The following is a 19,533-nucleotide window of genomic DNA, read 5'->3' on the forward strand; positions in this document are numbered from 1 at the left end:
TCTCCAGAGTTGGAGTGGGGCCTGGGAAAAAAGATAGGTAGTATGATGGATTGATTAATATGAAACTCAGAAACTACCTTAGGTAAAAATTTAGGGTGAGTGCGGAGTACCCCCCGGTCCTGCAGAAGCTTAGTGTAAGGCGGATAGGTAACTAGGGCCTGTAATTCACTAACCCTGCGAGCTGAAGTGATAGCCAAAAGGAATAACACTTTCCATGTGAGATACTTTAACTCACAGGAGTGCAGAGGTTCGAAAGGAGGTTTCATTAGACGACCAAGAACCAGATTAAGGTCCCAGGATGGGGCCGGAGGCCGTAAGGGTGGCTTCAGATGGAGCAAGCCTTTAAGAAAACGTGTTACTAGGGGTTGTACTGAAATAGGGACACCCTGTACACCTTTATGGAAGGCGGCTACCGCACTGACATGCATCCTAATGGAAGAGGTTTTAAGACCTGATTCAGAGAGATGCCATAAATAGTCCAAGAATTTGGAGATTGGACAGGAAAGGGGATCAAGGGACTGAGAAGTGCACCATGATGTGTACCTTTTCCATTTGTATGAGTAAGACTTTCTTGTGGAAGGCTTTCGTGAAGCTATCAGGACTCGAGAAACGGAATCTGAAAGGTTGAAAGGCTGAAGGACTAACCTTTCAACATCCATGCCGTCAGGGACAAGGCTTGGAGGTTGGGATGGAGGAGGCATCCGTCGTTTTGAGTGAGCAGATGCGGGTCCTTTCCCAGAGGAATGTGCCTGCGGATGGAGAGATCCTGGAGTATTGGAAACCATACTTGGCGTGGCCAGTAAGGTGCTATCAGGATCATGGTTCCTCCGTCCTGGCGTAGCTTCACGAGAGTCTTTGACACAAGAGGAAGTGGAGGGAATGCGTAGAGCAGACCGGTTGTCCACTTGAGGGAGAATGCATCCCTCGGCCGAGAGTGCTGGCTCCGAATGAGAGAGCAGTAATCGTCCACTTTGTGGTTCTGAGGGGACGCAAAGAGGTCTATGCGGGGAGAACCCCACTTGTGAAACAGAGAGGTCGCTATCAGAGGATCGAGTGACCACTCGTGCGGTCGGAAGACACGGCTCAGCCGGTCTGCCAATACATTGTCTACTCCCGGCAGGTAAGTGGCCCTGAGGTACATGGAGTGGGAGAGGGCTTCCGCCCAGATCTGCGCAGCTTCCTGACACAGAAGGAAGGAGCCTGTGCCTCCCTGCTTGTTTATGTACCACATGGCCACTTGGTTGTCCGTCTGGATTAAGATTATCTGATGAAAGAGATGATCTTTGAAAGTGCGGAGCGCATAGCGGATTGCTCGAAGTTCCAGGAAATTGATCTGGTGTTCGGCTTCCTCGTTGGACCATAACCCTTGGGTTTGAAAGTTGTCCACATGGGCTCCCCAACCGATGTGAGAAGCGTCGGTGGTTAGGATTACTTGCGGATCCGGTGGAAGAAAGGGTAAGCCCTGAAGGAGGTTGACCTGAGTCGTCCACCAGGTTAAGGATAGGCGCAGCGCTTGTGTGACTGTGACTATGGAGGACAGAGGCTGAAAAGCTTGAATCCATTGGTGTCGTAGAGTCCATTGTGTTACTCTCATGGCTAGTCGGGTCATGGGAGTGACTTGAACCGAGGATGCCATGTGTCCTAGGAGAATGAGGAACTGGCGAGCCGTGGCCGTATCTTGAGACTGGAGCTGGTGAGCTAGGGACATGAGAGTTTGGACCCGTTGAAGCGGAAGGTAGGCCTTTGCCTGTAAGGTGTCCAAGTCTGCCCCAATGAAAGATAAGGTTTGAGATGGGACAAAGCAAGATTTCTCGTAATTGACAAGAAACCCTAAGGAAAGGAGTGTGTTGATTGTCAATTGTAGGGAGGACCGGGCAATCTGAGGGGTGGAGGCCCTGATTAGCCAATCGTCCAGATAGGGGTATACGTGGACACCTTCCTTCCTGAGGAATGCTGCTACAACTACGAGGCATTTGGTGAAGACTCGTGGAGCAGATGCCAGACCGAAAGGTAGTACTCGGTATTGATAATGGTCGCGGCCTACTAGAAACCGCAGATATTTGCGATGGGATTGTGTTATCGCAATATGGGTATAAGCTTCCTTGAGGTCGAGGGAGCATAGCCAATCCCCTCTTTGCAGCAGAGGGAGTAACGTGCCCAGGGTTACCATCTTGAACTTTTCTTTTTGAAGGTACTTGTTGAGGGCCCGAAGGTCCAAAATTGGACGTAGCCCTCCTGACTTTTTTGGAATTAGGAAGTACCTGGAGTAAAATCCCTTGCCTCGTTGAGAGGGAGGGACAGGTTCTATAGCATTTGATTGCAAAAGAAGGGATACTTCCTGTTGTAATTGAGTCAAGTGGCTGGATAGACTCCATGCTTGAAGAGGCGGGGAGTCTGTCGGAAGAGTTATGAAATTGAGGTGGTAACCCTGTGCGATAATTGCCAGCACCCACTGGTCTGAGGTAATCCGTATCCAATGCTGCAAAAAGTGGCACAGACGACCCCCTACAGGGATGTGGGGGAGTGGGATATGGCATGTGCTCCGTATCGGGAAGTCAAAGGCCTGCCGCAGGCCCGGGAGGTGGGGCTACAGCAGGTCTTTGTTTCCGAGGTTGGCGTAGCTGAGGTCTGGTGGAGGATCGAGCCGGACGAGGCCTAGTCGACGGAGGGTAATAACGACGTGGCCGAAAGAATGACTTTTAGAGTCCTTCTTAGGTGGTGGTTTGGAGGATACCTCAGATGGAACAGACGAAAGTTGTTTCAACGTCTCGTGGTGATCCTTCAATTCCGCCACAATCTGTTGAATCTGTTCTCCGAACAGATTGTCCCCCAAGCAGGGTAAATCGGCTAGACGATCCTGGACCTCTGGGCGAAGGTTGGATGATTTTAACCAAGCCCAACGTCTGGCTGAGATGGCAGTAGCTGAGACTTTCGTGGAAGCATCGAAGATATCGTAGGCCGTTCTGATCTCGTGCTTCCCAGCTTCAAATCCTTTGTGAAGGAGGGCTTGAAGCTGTGGCTGGTATTGGTCCGGTAATGTGTCAGCGTAGTCCTGCATCTGTTTAAGGATAGCTCTGTTGTATTGAGTCATATAAAGTTGGTATGAAGCTATGCGAGATATCAACATAGCCCCATGATACACTTTCCTGCCCACACTATCAAGGAATTTGTTATCCTTGATAGGGGGAGTGGAAGAGTGTGGTTTTAGGCGCTTGGCCTTCTTTTGCGCAGACTCAACTACAACAGAGCGATGATCCAGTTGAGACTTCTGAAATCCTGGTGCTGACTGAACGAGGTATGTTGAGTCAGCTTTTTTATTAACTGGTGACACAGATGAAGGTGATTCCCAGTTTTTCTTTAAAAGATCCAGAAATACCTGGTGAATGGGGATGGAAGCGATGATTTTTGGGGCATCCAGAAATTGGAGCAGCTCCATCATTTGGTGCTTGTCATCGGTCTCAGATTGCAGCTGAAAAGGCACAATTTCTGACATCTCCTTTACAAAATTTATAAAGGAGAGATCTTCAGGAGGAGATCGTTTTCTACTCTCTGTAGGAGATGGTGGGGATGGTAAATCTGTATCTGAAGATGTATCATCACCCCAGGTATCATAAGGATCATGTAGGGCTTGCAGTCCTGAAGGACCTGGTAGAGGATCCAAAGGCATCGATGGAATCGGTGCTGCAAGCGGAACTGTGAACGGCATCGAGGGCTTCGGGGGTACCGATGGAATCGGTGCCGATCTTGGAATCGATGGAGCCGAAGGATAAATCGGTGGAAAGGTATGTGAAGGCACCGATGGAACGACACCGGACGGGGGAATCCGGAACGGTGTTTCTCCTGTCGATGAATGTCCTTCCGGAGATGATGGTGTAGTCGGTGCTACTGGAATCACCGATGGAAGGGCGCGCATGAGTGCCTCCATACGATTTAGTATCGGTGCCAACGCTTCCACTAGAGGCTCGGTGGTCGGTTCCCTCCTCGGTGGCAGAGTCGGTGCTGAGGTCGGTGCCTGAGGCGGTGCTGGAATCGGTGCCGGAGGCGGTGCCGGTGGAGGCTGGAATCTTCGCATCGCATTCTCGATGGCCTCCTGGACCAGCCGGTCCAGTTCTGCCCGGAGACCAGGGGTAACCATACCAGGCTCGACGGGAATGGGAGGCTGAGGCAGGGCCGGAAGTACCACCGTAACCGGTGGGATCACGGCCCCCGCACCCCGGGAGGGTGAGGGTTTCCTCGGTGCCTGCGAACGAGACGTGGACGGTGCCAGGTCTGACCGAGGCTTTTTCGTCGGTGGCTCGGCCTGTTCAGAGGTCGATGGTTGTGGATCCTCGACGGGCCGAGACTTGTGCCGTCGATGGCGATGCTTATCCTTCCGATCTCCTCGCCCATCCGGGGAGGGGACAGGAGTCGACGGCCGAGAAGTCATCGGTGGAGGACGGTCACCGGAGGGTTGACGATGGTGGTGCAACTTCGACGGTGCCGGTTCCGATGACGTCGATGCTATCGATGGCGTTGGGGTGGGTGCATGGAAGAGGAGCCCCATCTTCTCCATCCTGGCTTTACGACCCTTAGGTGTCATTAGGGCACATTTAGTGCAAGTCAGGACATCATGCTCACTTCCCAAACATAGAAACAGACCCGATGGGGATCTGTGATTGACATAGTCCGGGTGCAATCCGGACAACGACGGAACCCCGTCGCCATGGCCTAGGGCCAAATTTAGCCGCGGGATTGGTAAGTGCCAACAGGCCTCTAGGGCCAAAATAGACGGCAGTCGATGAAAATCGGCAAAAAACTTACCGGCTTTCGCGGAGGTGACAAAAATTTGTCGAAGGGAGACCCCTGAGGGGCAAATTTTCTTCGGAAAGAAAAAAACCGAATTCCTGTCAGGAACGTGGTAAGAGAGCTCCTTTCACCGCGTGGCAACTGCTGCGCGGAAAAAAGAAGACTGAAGGGAGACCCCTGCTGGCTGCAGGGTCAGTGCCTTGCTGGGCATGCCCAGTAGGGGCCAGTCAAAGTTCTGTTTAAACTTTGACAGAAGTTTTCCGTGGTGGGCTCCATCCTCGATGTCACCCATTTGTGAGGACAACCATCCTGCTTGTCCTGTGAGAAACAGATTGTATTATGCTTTTTATTATGTATGTAAAAATTGTGAACTGCTTTTATCATACATGTACTGATTATGCAGTACATACATTTTTTAAATAAATAAATTCACTCTGCAGCTCTATTTCACTTCTCTCTCCTTACACCCTTTTTCATGAACTCTGTTCACTGAAGAAGTTGCTCTTATACGTGCCTTTCTCATCCCCTGCCAACTATTGATTCCATGCGTTCCACCTTCTGTGCCGCATGCTTAGAATAGACTTCCTGAGTTGGTGAATCATACTCCCTTCTCTGGCTATATTCAAAACTCACCCTTTTGAAACTGCTTTTAAATCCTAAGTACTTTTCTACAATAAATACACTTTTCACAATCTCTTGTTTGTCATATTCTATATAATTGTCTTGACTAGACTGTAAACTCAGTGGAGCAGGGACTCTCTCATATGTGTCTGTACATGTCTAGCAGTACTTTAAAAGTGATAAATAGTAGTAACAGTAATAGTAATAGTAGTCTAGGGCCAGGAACCATCATTCTTTCAGAGCCTTGCAATCACGGGTCCTGAATCTGGCCACTAGATGTCACCATTAAGCCAGGAGTTGTGAATACTGCCTTCGCAGCATCCCCAGATGAACCGGGGCAAGGAAGACCCAACTCCAGAATTGAACCTGGGATCTTCCATCTGCCTGTCCCCATTTTATTCTTTTAAAAGTTTTAGGTCATCTTTGTACAATGATAAGCTCCCTTCTATGTTCATATTTATTACATTTTGAAAAAAATCTATTTTTTCTAGTAATCTATTTACATTTTGTTTTTCTATATTACTATATATAAAAACAAACATTACAGATTAGCTTATTACACAATTCAGTTTACTGTACATCAATTGCAAACCCACCTACGACTTCTATATGAGTTATAGGAGCTACTTCTGCTTCTTGTCCATTCTCTACTGTACAATCTTCGATTTCGACGACTTCCATAGCTTCTTGATCTGCAAAAGGAAAATCTTTTTCAGAGTATAAAAAGATGATAAATCTCTAAGAATTGCTCTTAAAGAACACAGTACTTAATGGCTTAATACAATTCTACTTCATTTTTTTCTGCTAAGAATAGTACAATACATGCTGTGAATATAGACATGGCATTTTTAAACAGTTCTTTTTTTTATACTTTATATGCTACTGTAAAAGTGGAAAGTATTCTGATGACCCTGTGGAAAAGCAGTTTTACTGATGCTGCTGCAGGAATACAGCAACATTTGAAGTCAAGTTTCCAGAACTTCAAAATCACATATAAGATTGGCAAGGTGTACGCTCGAATGTCCAAAAGCATTTTTTGGGTGTTTTATATGCTCCTCTGCAACCTGAATCCTGGACAGTGGCTTTTTACCATGTACAGTTAAGTCAGCTTCTCTATGTGTAGGTGAGTCAGCAGTCAGAGGAGTCAGGTGGCCCACTAGATGACTAAGGGGGAAAAAAAGTGTTCAAGGTGGACAAGGAAATAGCAGAAAAACTAAATGAATTATTTGCCTCTGTTTTTACTGAGGAGGATACTGGGAATATACCTATATTTGAAACATTCTTTGAAGGTTATGATGAGCAACTAAAAACAAATATCTGTGATATTTGTAAACCCCGCCCCACACAAAATTGACGCAATACCAACTATTGAACTTAAGAAATCAGCTAACACAGTCACCCATACACTGACTAAAATCATAAACCTATCCCTTGAAGAAGGAATAATGCCAGATATACTGAAAGGAGCAATGATAAAACCAATCATTAAGAAAAAAAACAGTGATCCCCTTATCCTGAACAACTACAGGCCAGTATCAAATCTTCCCTTATTAGCTAAACTAATTGAGAAAACAGTACAGAAACAGCTAGCTGAACACCTAGATGACAATAACATACTGTATCCATCGCAACACGGATTTCGAAAACACTACAGCACTGAGACATTGCTCCTCTCTCTAACAGATAACATTCTAAGAGGTTTTGATAGCGGTAAACACTATATTCTAATAATGCTCGACCTATCGGCAGCCTTCGACACAACCACAAAATACTACTAAATAGACTAGAAGAAATCGGACTACAAGGCAAAACATTAAACTGGTTCAGCTCATATCTAAAAAACCAGGTTTTTCCAAGTTCAGATCAATAACACATTATCAGAAAAAATCAACCTCAAAACAGGGGTTCCGAAGGGATCAGCCCTGTCTGCGACCCTTCTTATTTATTTTTTATTTAAAAGTTTTTTATATACCGCACATGGGGTCACTTACGTGTCCGTCTTGACGGTTTACAAGTTTACATACATAATAAAACAAATTTAAGTATATAACATAAACATAATTCACATACGTAAAGAAAATGAAATAAAATAAAATAATTCTTTCATAACAAGTGTCAAACGGATATGGATAATTCAGGATATTTATTTAGGTGATAGTACTATAGTTGTATGCATCGTTAAATAGAAAAGTTTTAACCAGCTTTTTGAATTCGTTTCGGTTAGGTGTCATCCGGATATTCGGTTCTTAACATATACATGCTGCCATTATGCTACTTACTGGCAGGACTAGGAATTATACATTACATTTATGCTGACGATATCCAACTAATTCTACCTATAGATGACACAATAGAGAAAACATTAAATCTAGCTAACATGTACCTAAGCATTATAAAACAACTACTGACACAAATGGAACTTGTTATTAATATTGATAAAACATAATTTCTACACCTAGAACGGAAAAATACTGAAATCAGCCAAACCTCAATAATCCTCAGACAACCAGAAAATTGAACTAGCTGGAAAAGTACGTAACCTTGGAATAATAATGGACCCTGAAATCAATCTAAAACAGCACATATCACTAAAAGTAAAGGAAGGATACGCAAAACTCATGGTACTCAGAAAACTAAAACCACTACTAACTCAAAATGATTTCCGAACAATTCTACAGGCACTAATTTTCTCCAGCACGGATTACTGTAATGCCCTGCTGCTAGGACTACCAAATACTACGGTAAGACCACTTCAAACACTTCAGAACACAGCAGCTAGAATACTAACCGGAAAAAGGAGGATGGACCACATAACCGAAACCCTAGCAGAACTACATTGGTTACCGATTGAACACAGAATTAAATACAAAACCCTATGTACCATCCATAAACTAATTCATGAGGAGAAATCAGACTGGCTAAACACAGCATTACGGGTACACGTCCCACACAGAAATCTTCGATCAGCAAATAAAGCACTCCTAACCATCCCTTCAGTTAAAACAGCAAGACTAACCCAAGTGAGGGAAAGGGCCTTATCATTAGCAGGACCCACAATTTGGAACACAATGCCTCCAGAGATCAGATTACAAAGTGATCTCAAGGCATTTAAGAAAAGTTTAAAAACATGGCTTTTTAAACAGGCATTTTACAAGGAGACGGGAGAATAGAAATTATTCAGGAATAAGCAGATAAGCACCGACACACAGTAATTAGGACGATACAGTAGAGTAGTCTATGAACCCCACATCACAACTAGCATATTGATAACACTATGTATGATAAATTTACCCGTAAAAGTACTTTCAGTACACTCGGTCATGACCCACTTCTCTAAAAATTATTTTGTCTAATGATATATTGTAACCGAACCTTTGACGGCACCTGTTAGAATGTACTATAGTACACTTTTACCTACATTAAATATGTGCCTACATGTAAACTGTTGCGATGGTATATAACTTAGCGACGGTATAGAAAAGATTTTAAATAAATAAATAAATAATGGAGAATGTAATAGATCAAACTGGCAAACTAAAGAGTAACAATCAACAGGACCCGGTATCCATCCCAGAATCCTGAAAGAACACAAACATGAATCGGAAGCCTGTTGCAAGTAATCTGTAATGTATCATTTCAAACAGCCACAACACCTGAAGACTGGAGGCTAACCAATGTAATGTTGACCTTTTAAAAGGGCTCCAGGGGTGAACTGGGATACTATAGACTGGTGTGCTTGATATAGATACCAGGCAAAATGATAGAAGTTATACTTAAAAACAAAATTACTGAACATATAGACATGATTTAATGGAGAAGAGTCAACATAGTCTTAGCAAAGAGAAGTCTTGCCTTACAAATCTAATGGATTTTTTGAAGATGTAAATAAAGTAGATAGAGATGAGCCAATTAATAGTGCGTTTTATTTTTATAAGCATTTGGCAAGGTTTCTCATGAGAAAATTCTCAGGAAAATTAAAAAAAAAAAAAATCATGGGATAGGAGGCAGTGTCCTATTGTAGATTGGTTGCTGCATCACAGCCCCAGAACAGGATCACAGACTTATACCGAAGTGCTTCTCTGTGACAAAATTTGAGGGTGACATGGTCTGCTGTACAGACAAGGATTATTGCACCTTGGAATGCAAGCTCCAAGCTAATGATATAGATGTGTCCTAGTCAGTGCCCAGTTTGGGTAAAAAGAAGGCTCAGTGCCATGGGAGTCTTCTGAGCTGTGATGAACAAATGTACCTGCGCTGCTGAGGGTATCTTCTGCTTCAGCATTGATGAAGGGCCTGCTCCAGCAGAGACCTGTGCGATGGTGCTTTCTTTGGAGCTAAGGAAAACTGCCCCACGGGAATCACTGGCATGCCTCCAGCAGTGCCACATTCAATACCTAACCTGTGATAGATCTAGGAACCAGCTCCATGGGGTAGAGAAAGGGAGAGCCTTTTCTGTGCTTGCAGAAACAAGAATGAGAAGGATTCTGCCACGATTTCTGCACAGAGTCTCTGATATTGCCTCCCTCCTGGAGAAAGAGAGGCTCAAGCTGTTCATCCTCTTCTAAAGACTTCAGACTCTTAACCAATACCACATTCCTCAGGGTCTCCATTTTCCAGGTACAATACCGCTGCACCCTTGGGGTCATCCAACCTCGGCTGTAGCTGCTTGGGAGGGGGAATCATGATCTGGATCCAGGCAGAGATAGCAATCGATTGTATATCAGTGATGGACACAGCACCCACAAATGCAAGTCTTAAAATCAATGATCACAGACTTGTCTTGAGCTTTTCCATAAATCTTTCTTGAGAAGAACTAAAAAGCTCTGTTGAAGAACTGCTGAGACAGTGGTAAAAAGAGATCAAACAAGGCTGATAAAAGCCAAAATAAAAAAGAGAGAGACTGGGACACGCCTGAGGAAGCTCATGAGGCAGCACATACGAACTCCCGTACAAGCTGGATCCATGATGGCACTTATGGTTAACTCATTGCTGCTTGTTGATGGAGAACAATCATAATTAAATACATATAACAGAAAAATGAAAACAGAAAACAAAACAGGATCATGTAAAGATCTGCATAAAAAGAGAAGTGTTCACTACTTTCCTAAAATCCAAGTAATTCGGAACGGTATGGATATAGAAAGGAAGCAGAGTCCAAAGAAAGGAAGTTAAACAAAAGAAGACTCACTTCCAGGAGCTAAGTCAATATTCCTTGAATGTACACAGTTTAGAAGTTAGATTCACCTTCTCCAGGGGAGTCCCTTCCGGAATCAGAAAAGGAAGAAGTGGGGTCAGTTCAGTCTGAGTTCTTGCCAGACGTCTCTCCTCAGACCAGTGGAAGCCAAAGCAAACTTTCCAGGATTGGAGACATCTTTTCCCTACAATTACACCTTATTGAAACCCTAGCAACTATATTTTGAATCAAATGCAAGCACATTATACATTTTTTTTTTTTACTGAGAAGCCTTCTGAAAATTCAGACAATGCTGCCTGACCTTCTTTGCTTATGGAGTTGGCCACAGAAGCCATCCTGCATTTTTTCCCTTATGTCTGCATGTCAGTATCTCAGACTTAAGTCAGGGCCTGAATTGGGGGTTGTCTATATTCAATTCCCCTCCTCTCCCACCATCAAAACTGGGAGTGATTTTGCAGTTGCATCAAAAGCATCAAGGATATTGACTGAGGGTAGTAATCCCATGCCTTCTGTTAAGGGTAGTTAACTACCGCTCAGGTGCAGTTACCCCCCATGCACCCTCTTCTTCTGAAGGATAATATCGTTTTTAAAGTAAAAGACTGTCTCCTCTGTGGTGCACTGTGGAATCTCCTTGAAGAGGAAGATGGTTCAGAGTTGGCAGTGGAGAGTTTGAAGCACAGACCAGTGGTCTTGGAACCTCACTGCTTCCTTAATTTATGTCCAAAAAGATTTTCCTCACTGCGGGGTACATCTGCACACTTATACTGCATATCCTCCTTTAGGTCTGAAGCTCATAGCCATAAAAGTCTGTGAACACTAATGGCTACAGCAGAAACTCTGTCATTTGAAAGCTTTGATTAGATACTTTCCATATTTACCCTTGCCTAGCAGATGAACAAACACTTTTTGTTTCTCTGAAGGGAGAATTTTATGTCCATTCCAGGATGGAGTGTATGTACTCTATCATAAACATCGGGTAAGATGCTATGTGGGAGCTAATACAGCATTTAACTTTCTTCTCTAAAGGACCAATATCTGTGCCTCATGCCCTTGTGGAACAGAGGACTAAACTTTGGATTTCTCAGCGTTTTACACGCAGATTCAATTGCCACAGATTGGTGTGGTAAATGGACCTTGTTGAATCATGCTGCTGACAGGTCACTGTAGTTATCTGCCTCCTTACCAATAGAAAGTACTATAAGTGGGGTTTCACACATTCTCTTCTTCACAACATCGAGGAGTTGAATGGGAACTGCTACCAACTCCTTAAGGGTCTCAAGATACATAAAGAAGCCAAATAAAACATGCCTTGGGTTCACTTACCACCTCCAAATTAAATGGGATGGCCTTAAGCATCCTTTGCACAAAAACAGGTAACGAAAGGTCTTCAGGAGGGAACCTGCTCCTCGCTTATGGAGGCCAGGTTTCCAAAAGGAGGTCTGGAGAATCATCAGTGACTCCCTGGACCTCTAGTGAGAAACCCAGGACTCCTAAGACTCAAATATAAAGCTAGAGCTGGAGTCTCAGTTTGCACTGGCTCCTGAACCACAGATCACTATATATGCAAGTCAGATCCTTGGGCGTGGGAGCCAAGTTGTTATGGAGCAAGAGAGGCTTTCCTCTCCGATCCCATAAAGCTCTGATTGTGTGTCAATCTTGATGCCAGGTCTCAATGCTGTGGTGCTTGGTGCCATGGTAAAGGTCTCATCCGCTATTTCCATCAGCACCAAACAGTCAAGGTGATCTAGCTCAACACATGTTGAAAGACAGCCTCAAGGATCCTGTTGTCCAACTCCTCTTCAAAAATTGCTGATGCCAAAATAGAAGTCTTGGTAAGAGATGTCTTTTTGGGTAGTCATAGGGATGCACTGATGGTAATGGTATTTATTTAAAAGTCTTGTTACCCGCTCCTATCCACGGTTCAAGATAGAGTACAAAATTGATATTTATAAAAATCAGAAAACACAGAACATGTAGACAGATATGAAATGATAGATATCTATTATATATCTAAAATTGATCAGGAAGTAAAACATGCCTATCAAAATAACCTAGCTCAGATACAACTTACTATATAATCACCAACCTCAAAAACTAGTCTGAATTGAAATGTTTTCAGTGCTTTTTAAATGTCTAGGGACTGGTCAGTAAATGCAATTGTTCTGAAAGAGAACTGCAGAACAAGACCTGCTATTATCCCTGGTTTCAGAAGGGTGAGCCAGGAGTGAAGAAAGCAGAGTGGCTTATCCTGAAACAAGTGTCCTGAGGACAGCAGGATGTCAGTCTCACACATGGGTGACATCATCTGATGTAGCCCAGCATGGAAAAACCATGAGGATTTGTGATCTGTGCTTGCCTTCCACCAGCAAGGGCCCTCAGCGGGCTATATACCTGCTGACTCAGTCCTGTGAGCCCTATGGCTTGGAGGTCCTGCTGGCATCCATTTTCTCTGCACTGCCATAGGTTAAAAGCTGTCCTTACAATAAGTACCCTGTCTAATCTTGGAGTCTCCTACACTCTGCATTGTGGCCATCTTAGTACTAAGTTCTTCCCTTAACTTTATATCTGGCCCTATTATTGAGGACTTCTGTGTTTGTCTTAGTCTTAGCCCTAGACTTGTATCTTTGGTGTTTGTTCCTAGCCTATGCCTGTTCTTGTGTCCTGTTTGGCCCCAGGATCATGGCCTTTAGTTTCTCTTGTTTTGGTCTTGTTCTGTGTCTTGTAGTGCTCTTCCCTGTTCTATCTTGTTTTAAGAGCATACATTTGTTTTATCCTAGCTTTAATCCTGCCCTGTCTTAGTGGTTGTCTTTCGCACTTCCAAGTTTAAGTCCTACAAGGTTACCAAAACTTGAGGACTCAACCTGAATGGGGAGGGGGTAGTTGATTCCTGATGCCAGGACAGACCTGTACCTGGGTTCTGTCTGCCCTGAATGTTACCTCTAACCGGCATCCATGTCCTGAGAAAAACTATATCAAAGTTGCTAGAAGTCTGACTGAGTCTCATTGGGCATACCCATGGTACTATTATGCCACACGGGGTTGTTTCAATTTTGTAATTAGCAAAAGAAATGACAAATGGAGAAACCAATTCCATAGCGAGGAGAGTGGGCTGCATGAGGACTGACATCCTGCTGTCCATGGAGAATACCTATTACAGATAAGCAACTCTGCATTCTCAGATGACAAGCAGGATGGTAGCCCTCACACATGGCTAATTCTTAGCAACATGCTGCCCCCAACCAAAAGGGGAAACAACAAAATCAATGCCAACAGGCACAATAACATTTTTGTTAGCAACAAGCCTTTTTTTTTGTATTTTATTCTTAACCTATAGAGGGGCATCCAGGAACAAAAACAACGGGTCCTAGGCAGGAAAGAGATGATTTCTACACCTCAAGGCCTGAATGATAGACTGATCAAACCTGCTGTGATGTCTGCCATCCCAATCCAAACAGTATTGAGATGTGAATGATTGTAAGATGAGAGTTAAGAGTGTATAGCACTGAATGAAGAGGTAGACATTACTGGCCTCTCAGAGACCTGGTGGAAGGAGGGTAATCAATGGGACACTGCTACACCAGGGTACAAATTATATTGCAGTGGTAGGGTGGATCAACTTGGTGGAAAGGGTGGCATTTTATGTTTGAAATGGCATATAATCCAACAGGATAAAAATCATGAAGGAGACTAAATGCACAGAAGAATATGCATGGGTAGAAATCCTGTGTGTGTTGGGGAGACTATAGCAACAGGGGTACTATGTCCACCTAGCCAAAATTATCAAATGGATAATGAAATGCTAAGAGAAATTAAGGATGCTAACAAATTTGGCAGCATTATAATAATGGGAAATTACACTATAATTACATTATAATAATGGGAAGTTACACTTAAAATAGACACCATCAAATCATCCACAGTGGTTGACTTGTTTGACCAACAACTTCAGGAATTTCAAGACAATTTATCCAAGTTTCGCTCTGACCTGAAAGCTGTTAAGCTTAGTAAATTTCAGCGAGACGCCACCGACTATCAGACGGGATACGTTTACAAATGGATGAATCAGAAACCTTCCAAGGTGGTCACGTTTGCCGAGGACACCTCTTCTTCAGGAGATTCCTCATCAGAAGGTTTGACAACACAACGCCCTCGGGTGGTTCAACGTCGGACTCGTGCACCACCACCTCAAGAAGGCGCCCTTGCACCCACGTCTCTCGACCAGACTGGACAAGCAGCCTCCGAACATTCTACATCTTCTCGATATGCATCAATCTCGGCCTCTTTTTTAGATTCGGGCCACCCTCCACGCAACACCCGGGGATCGCGAGCGAGGGGCTCCATACCATCTCAACGGGCACAGAGACCACCTCGGGTAACACGCTCGCAAGTAGATCCTTGGCAGTAAGTCAAGAGACTGTGTTTAATTTGTCATCGCGTGTCCTATCGGAGATTGAACTGAAGGTTTTGCAGAGGGGGTTGTCTTTTGTCCCCACAGTTAAGGGTGATGTGTTCGATGTGTTTACACACCTTCACCGTTTCTTCCGTTTGCTTAGGCTTAAATTATTTTTCTTGGACACCAATGGGTCCACAGACATGTCAATTATGCGCCCGCGGTCTCGGTGGATCCCTCCCGGCCCTATTGACGTCTCTTTAGGGGCCTTTGAACGTTTAGTTAGTAGGGATATACGTAGTCTTTTTCTATCTAAACGTTTTATCCGGTACAATCTTACTAGAGATGAAACACGTGCATTGACGTCTCTGAGTCAGGATCAATCGATTATGATCAAACCAGCGGACAAGGGAGGAGGGGTGGTGGTCCAGGACCTATCGGACTATGATAGGGAAGTTTCTCGCCAACTGAGTGATGTTGAATTTTATAGTCCATTACTAAGTGATCCAACTACTGAATTACAAGATATTATTAAACAGGTTGCTCAGGAAGCGCTGGATCGACATATGATTACCTCAAAAGAATGCAAATTTCTTACAACTCCACACCCTATCACTCCCCAGTTTTACACGTTACCCAAAATCCATAAAACCATGACACATCCGCCAGGTCGCCCTATCGTCTCGGGCATTGGGTCTCTTCTTGAACCCTTATCCCAGTTCGTGGACCATTTCCTGAAACCCTTTGTCCCACAGATTCGGTCATATGTAAGAGACTCTACCCATTTGATTTCACTTTTGTCTGAATTGGCTGTTCCTCCCCACCCATTCTTTTTTGTTACACTGGACGTAGTATCGCTATATTCCAATATACCTCAGACTGAGGCACTCCAAGTTATCTCATATACTCTGGAAAAACGCCCACGGCCTCATGAGTGTCCACCTCATTTCTTATGCAATTGTCTGAACTTGCTCTCACAAAAATTTTTTTCCAGTTCCATGATTTATATTTTCAACAGATTAAAGGGACAGCTATGGGGGCCACGATGGCCCCCAGTCTTGCCTGTCTTTTTATGGACAATTTTGAGAGCCAATTTGTCTATCCGTCTGAATGGTATAAATTTGTTTTTCTCTGGCGTCGGTACATTGACGACGTTTTGATTATTTGGATGGGCACGGACATACAATTCTATTGTTTTTTAGATTGGCTTAACTCTCTTAATGTCCACATACAATTTAATTTTTGTATTCACCATCGTGAAATTGCTTTTTTAGACATCTTGATTGCGGCTGGTCAGGACACCTTTGAAACATCCATTTACCGTAAGGAAACTGACCGCAATACCCTATTACAATATCAGAGCTGTCACCCTCGCTCATTGCGCGATAATATACCCACGGGGCAGTTCTTACGCCTACGTCGGTTGTGCTCGACTCGTCTTGAATTTCTAACACAAGCAGAGGGTATGGTTAACCGTTTTTTGGTCCGCGGCTACCCTTCTAGGGTAGTAAAGAGAGCATTTAAAAGAGCATTATACACGAATCGTGAATGGTTGTTTTTACCATCCCACAATTCATCTGATGAGTCCAACAATTGTATTCTGCCATTTTCGATCATGGGGAGATCCATTGCTGAGACGATACGGAGACACTGGTCTGCCCTGTCCCTTACAGACTTGTTACGTAGCCCGCTGCGCTTCACTTTTAGGCGCGGCAGGAACTTACATGACATGTTAGTTCACACTTATACAGTTGGTAACCCACCCGATAGTCTTGGCACACATGGACCTTGTGGTCACTGCACCATGTGTAGGCACACTACAATCACATCTGAATTCCTGCATCCCAGCACGGGACGGGTGTTTAAACTCCGTTCTTCCTCGGACTGTCTCACTAAAGGGGTTGTCTACATTGTGAAATGTCCATGCCCTTTACTCTACGTAGGAAAGACCACACGTATGTTGAAAACTCAGATTATAGAACACTGTTCTAACATCCGTTTACATAGACTCGATGAACCCCTGGTATCCCACTGGCTTGCTTGTGACCATTCCATCTCTGATCTTTCCTTCCTGGTGATCGAGGTGGTGCGCCGCCCCTCCCGGGGCGGTAACTACCCCGAGATCCTGGGTCGGAGGGAGCAGAGATGGATCTTCACCTTAGACACGGTAGCTCCCTCTGGCCTTAATAAAGAAATCGAGTGGAATTTGTTTTATTAAATTTTTTTATTAAATTTATGGATCCACCGAGACCAGCTGTAAGTTCTGACAGCTCTCGCGAGAGCTGCCACGTTTCGCGCCTCTTTTCTGTTTAAATATCTCACACCTGTGCGGGCTTGCGCGCTCCGGGTATTCTTTCAAAGGTATGTACATTTGTAAAGGTTAGTACTATGTAGCCCCTTTTTCACCTTCTTGGTATTGATTGATATTTGTTTTTATATCTTAGATTTAAATATACCCTTGGTCCCCCCCGACGCAGCCTGGCGAAACACGGGACCGTGTCGGGGGATCAATTTAAACGCTGTCATTTTGAACGTTTTGGAGTCGCCATTATTAACATTGAGATATTTCCTTATTGGAACTACCTACAACTACCATAGAATTTGTGGTGATTAAAGTCTTACTATCCTGCACCAGTGTACTGTGACACTTGCTTACGTGCAAGGTTTCTGCTCCTTCTTCTTTTGGACTAAATTTAAATTACCCCAATATTGATTGGCTAAATGTATCAGTAGTACTTGCCTAGAGAGGTAAAGTTCCTAGATGGAATAAATGATTGCTTCATGAAGCAATTGGTTCAGGAACTGATGAGAGAGGGAGCCATTTTAGATCAAATTCTTAGAGGAAAACAGGATTTGGTGCGAGAGGTAACTGAGGTTGGGCCACTTAGCAATAGTGATATAACATGATCAAATTTGATTTAAATGACTGGAAAGGGGACAATAAGTAAATCTATAGCTCTAGCATTAAACCTTCAAAAGGGAGAATGTGATAAAATGAGGAAAGTAGTAAGAAAAAAACTGAAGGTGCGGCTACACAAAGGTTAAGAATGTACAACAGGCATGGACATTGTTTAAAAATACAATCTTAGAAGCACAGACCAGATGTATTCCATGCATTAAGAAAGGAAGGCCAAATGTCTGCAGGGATGGTTAAAAGGAAAGCCGAAACAATATTTTAGCTAAAAGAAATGCCTTCAAAAATTGGATCTATCTGAAGAAAATAGGAAAAAGCATAAGCAATGGAAAGTTACCGTATTTTTCGCTCCATAAGATGCACCTGACCATAAAACGCACCTAGGATTCAGAGGGGGAAAAATTAAAAAAAAAAAAAATTGTGCTAAACCGGCTCCGTCTCCAGGCATCTGTGTGTTTTATGGAGCAAATTGGGGGAGTGCATAACATTTTTTGTCTCCCCATTTTGTTTTCGGGTCTGGGGAGGGCCATTTCGGACCATTCCCCAGATCAGAAAACTTTTGTCTTTCTAATTCTGTGGTAACCCCCCCCCAAAAAAAACCCCCAACCCATCCCACCCTTTAAATTAATTAACCTCCCACCCTCCTGACCCCCCAAGACCTGCCAAAATAATTAAATACAACCCCCCCACCCTCCTGACCCTTCCCCAAGATCTTCCAAATTAATTTACTACAACCCCCCACCCTCCTGACCCCCCAAGACCTGCCAAAAGTCCCTGGTGGTCCAGCGGGGGTCCAGGAGCGGTCCAGGAGCGATCTCCTGAACTTGGGCCGTCGGCTGCCAGCAATCAAAATGGCGCCGACGGCCCTTTGCCCTTACTATGTCACTGGGGTCGACCAATGCCAGCGGTAGCCCCTGAGGCATAGTAAAGGCAAAGGGCCTTCAGCTGCCAGTAATCAAAATGGCACTGACGGCCCTTTGCCCTTACCTTGTCACAGGGGCTACCGCTGGCATTGGTCGACCCCAGTGACATAGTAAGGGCAAAGGGCCATCGGCGCCATTTTGATTGCTGGCAGCTGACGGCCCCAAGTCCAGGAGATCGCTCCCGGACCGCTCCTGGACCCCCGCTGGACCACCAGGGACTTTTGGCAGGTCTTGGGGGGGGTCAGGAGGGTGGGGGGTTGTATTTAATTAATTTGGAAGGTCTGGGGGGGGGGGGTGTCAGGATGGGGTGGGGGCCTTGTTAGATTTTTAATTTTTTTTTTTATATTCGCTCCATAAGACGCACAGACATTTTCCCCCCACTTTTGGCGGGAAAAAAGTGCGTCTTATGGAGCGAAAAATACGGTAAATGTAAAACATTGATAAAACAGGCTAAAAGAATTTGAAATGAAGTTGGCAGCAGAGGCAAAAACTCAAAAACTTTAAAAAATATATCCAAAGAAGGAAGCCTGCGAGGGAGTCAGGGTGACCATTAGATGATTGGGGGGGGGGGGGGGGGGTGTTTAAAAGGACACTTAAAGATAAGGCCATTGCAGAAAGACAAAATACATTTTTTGCTTCAGTGTTTACTAATGAGGATATTGAGGAAATACCTGCTCCAGTAACATTTTTCAAGGCTGATGATTCA

General features: G+C 44.3%; 1 protein-coding gene across 7 annotated transcripts in view; it reads right to left on the reverse strand.

The window, feature by feature from the left end:
* Positions 1-19,533, reverse strand: part of NKTR (natural killer cell triggering receptor) — a 369,410-nt gene that overhangs the window by 83,683 nt on the left and 266,194 nt on the right. For all 7 annotated transcript variants that reach the window (XM_029588338.1, XM_029588337.1, XM_029588336.1 and 4 more), the window contains one exon: positions 6,003-6,098. In XM_029588338.1, coding sequence (XP_029444198.1) covers positions 6,003-6,098 — 96 coding nt within the window. The remainder of the gene's footprint in view (positions 1-6,002; positions 6,099-19,533) is intronic.

This window comes from Rhinatrema bivittatum, chromosome 2 (assembly GCF_901001135.1).
Source record: "Rhinatrema bivittatum chromosome 2, aRhiBiv1.1, whole genome shotgun sequence".
Taxonomy (NCBI): Eukaryota; Metazoa; Chordata; class Amphibia; order Gymnophiona; family Rhinatrematidae; genus Rhinatrema; species Rhinatrema bivittatum.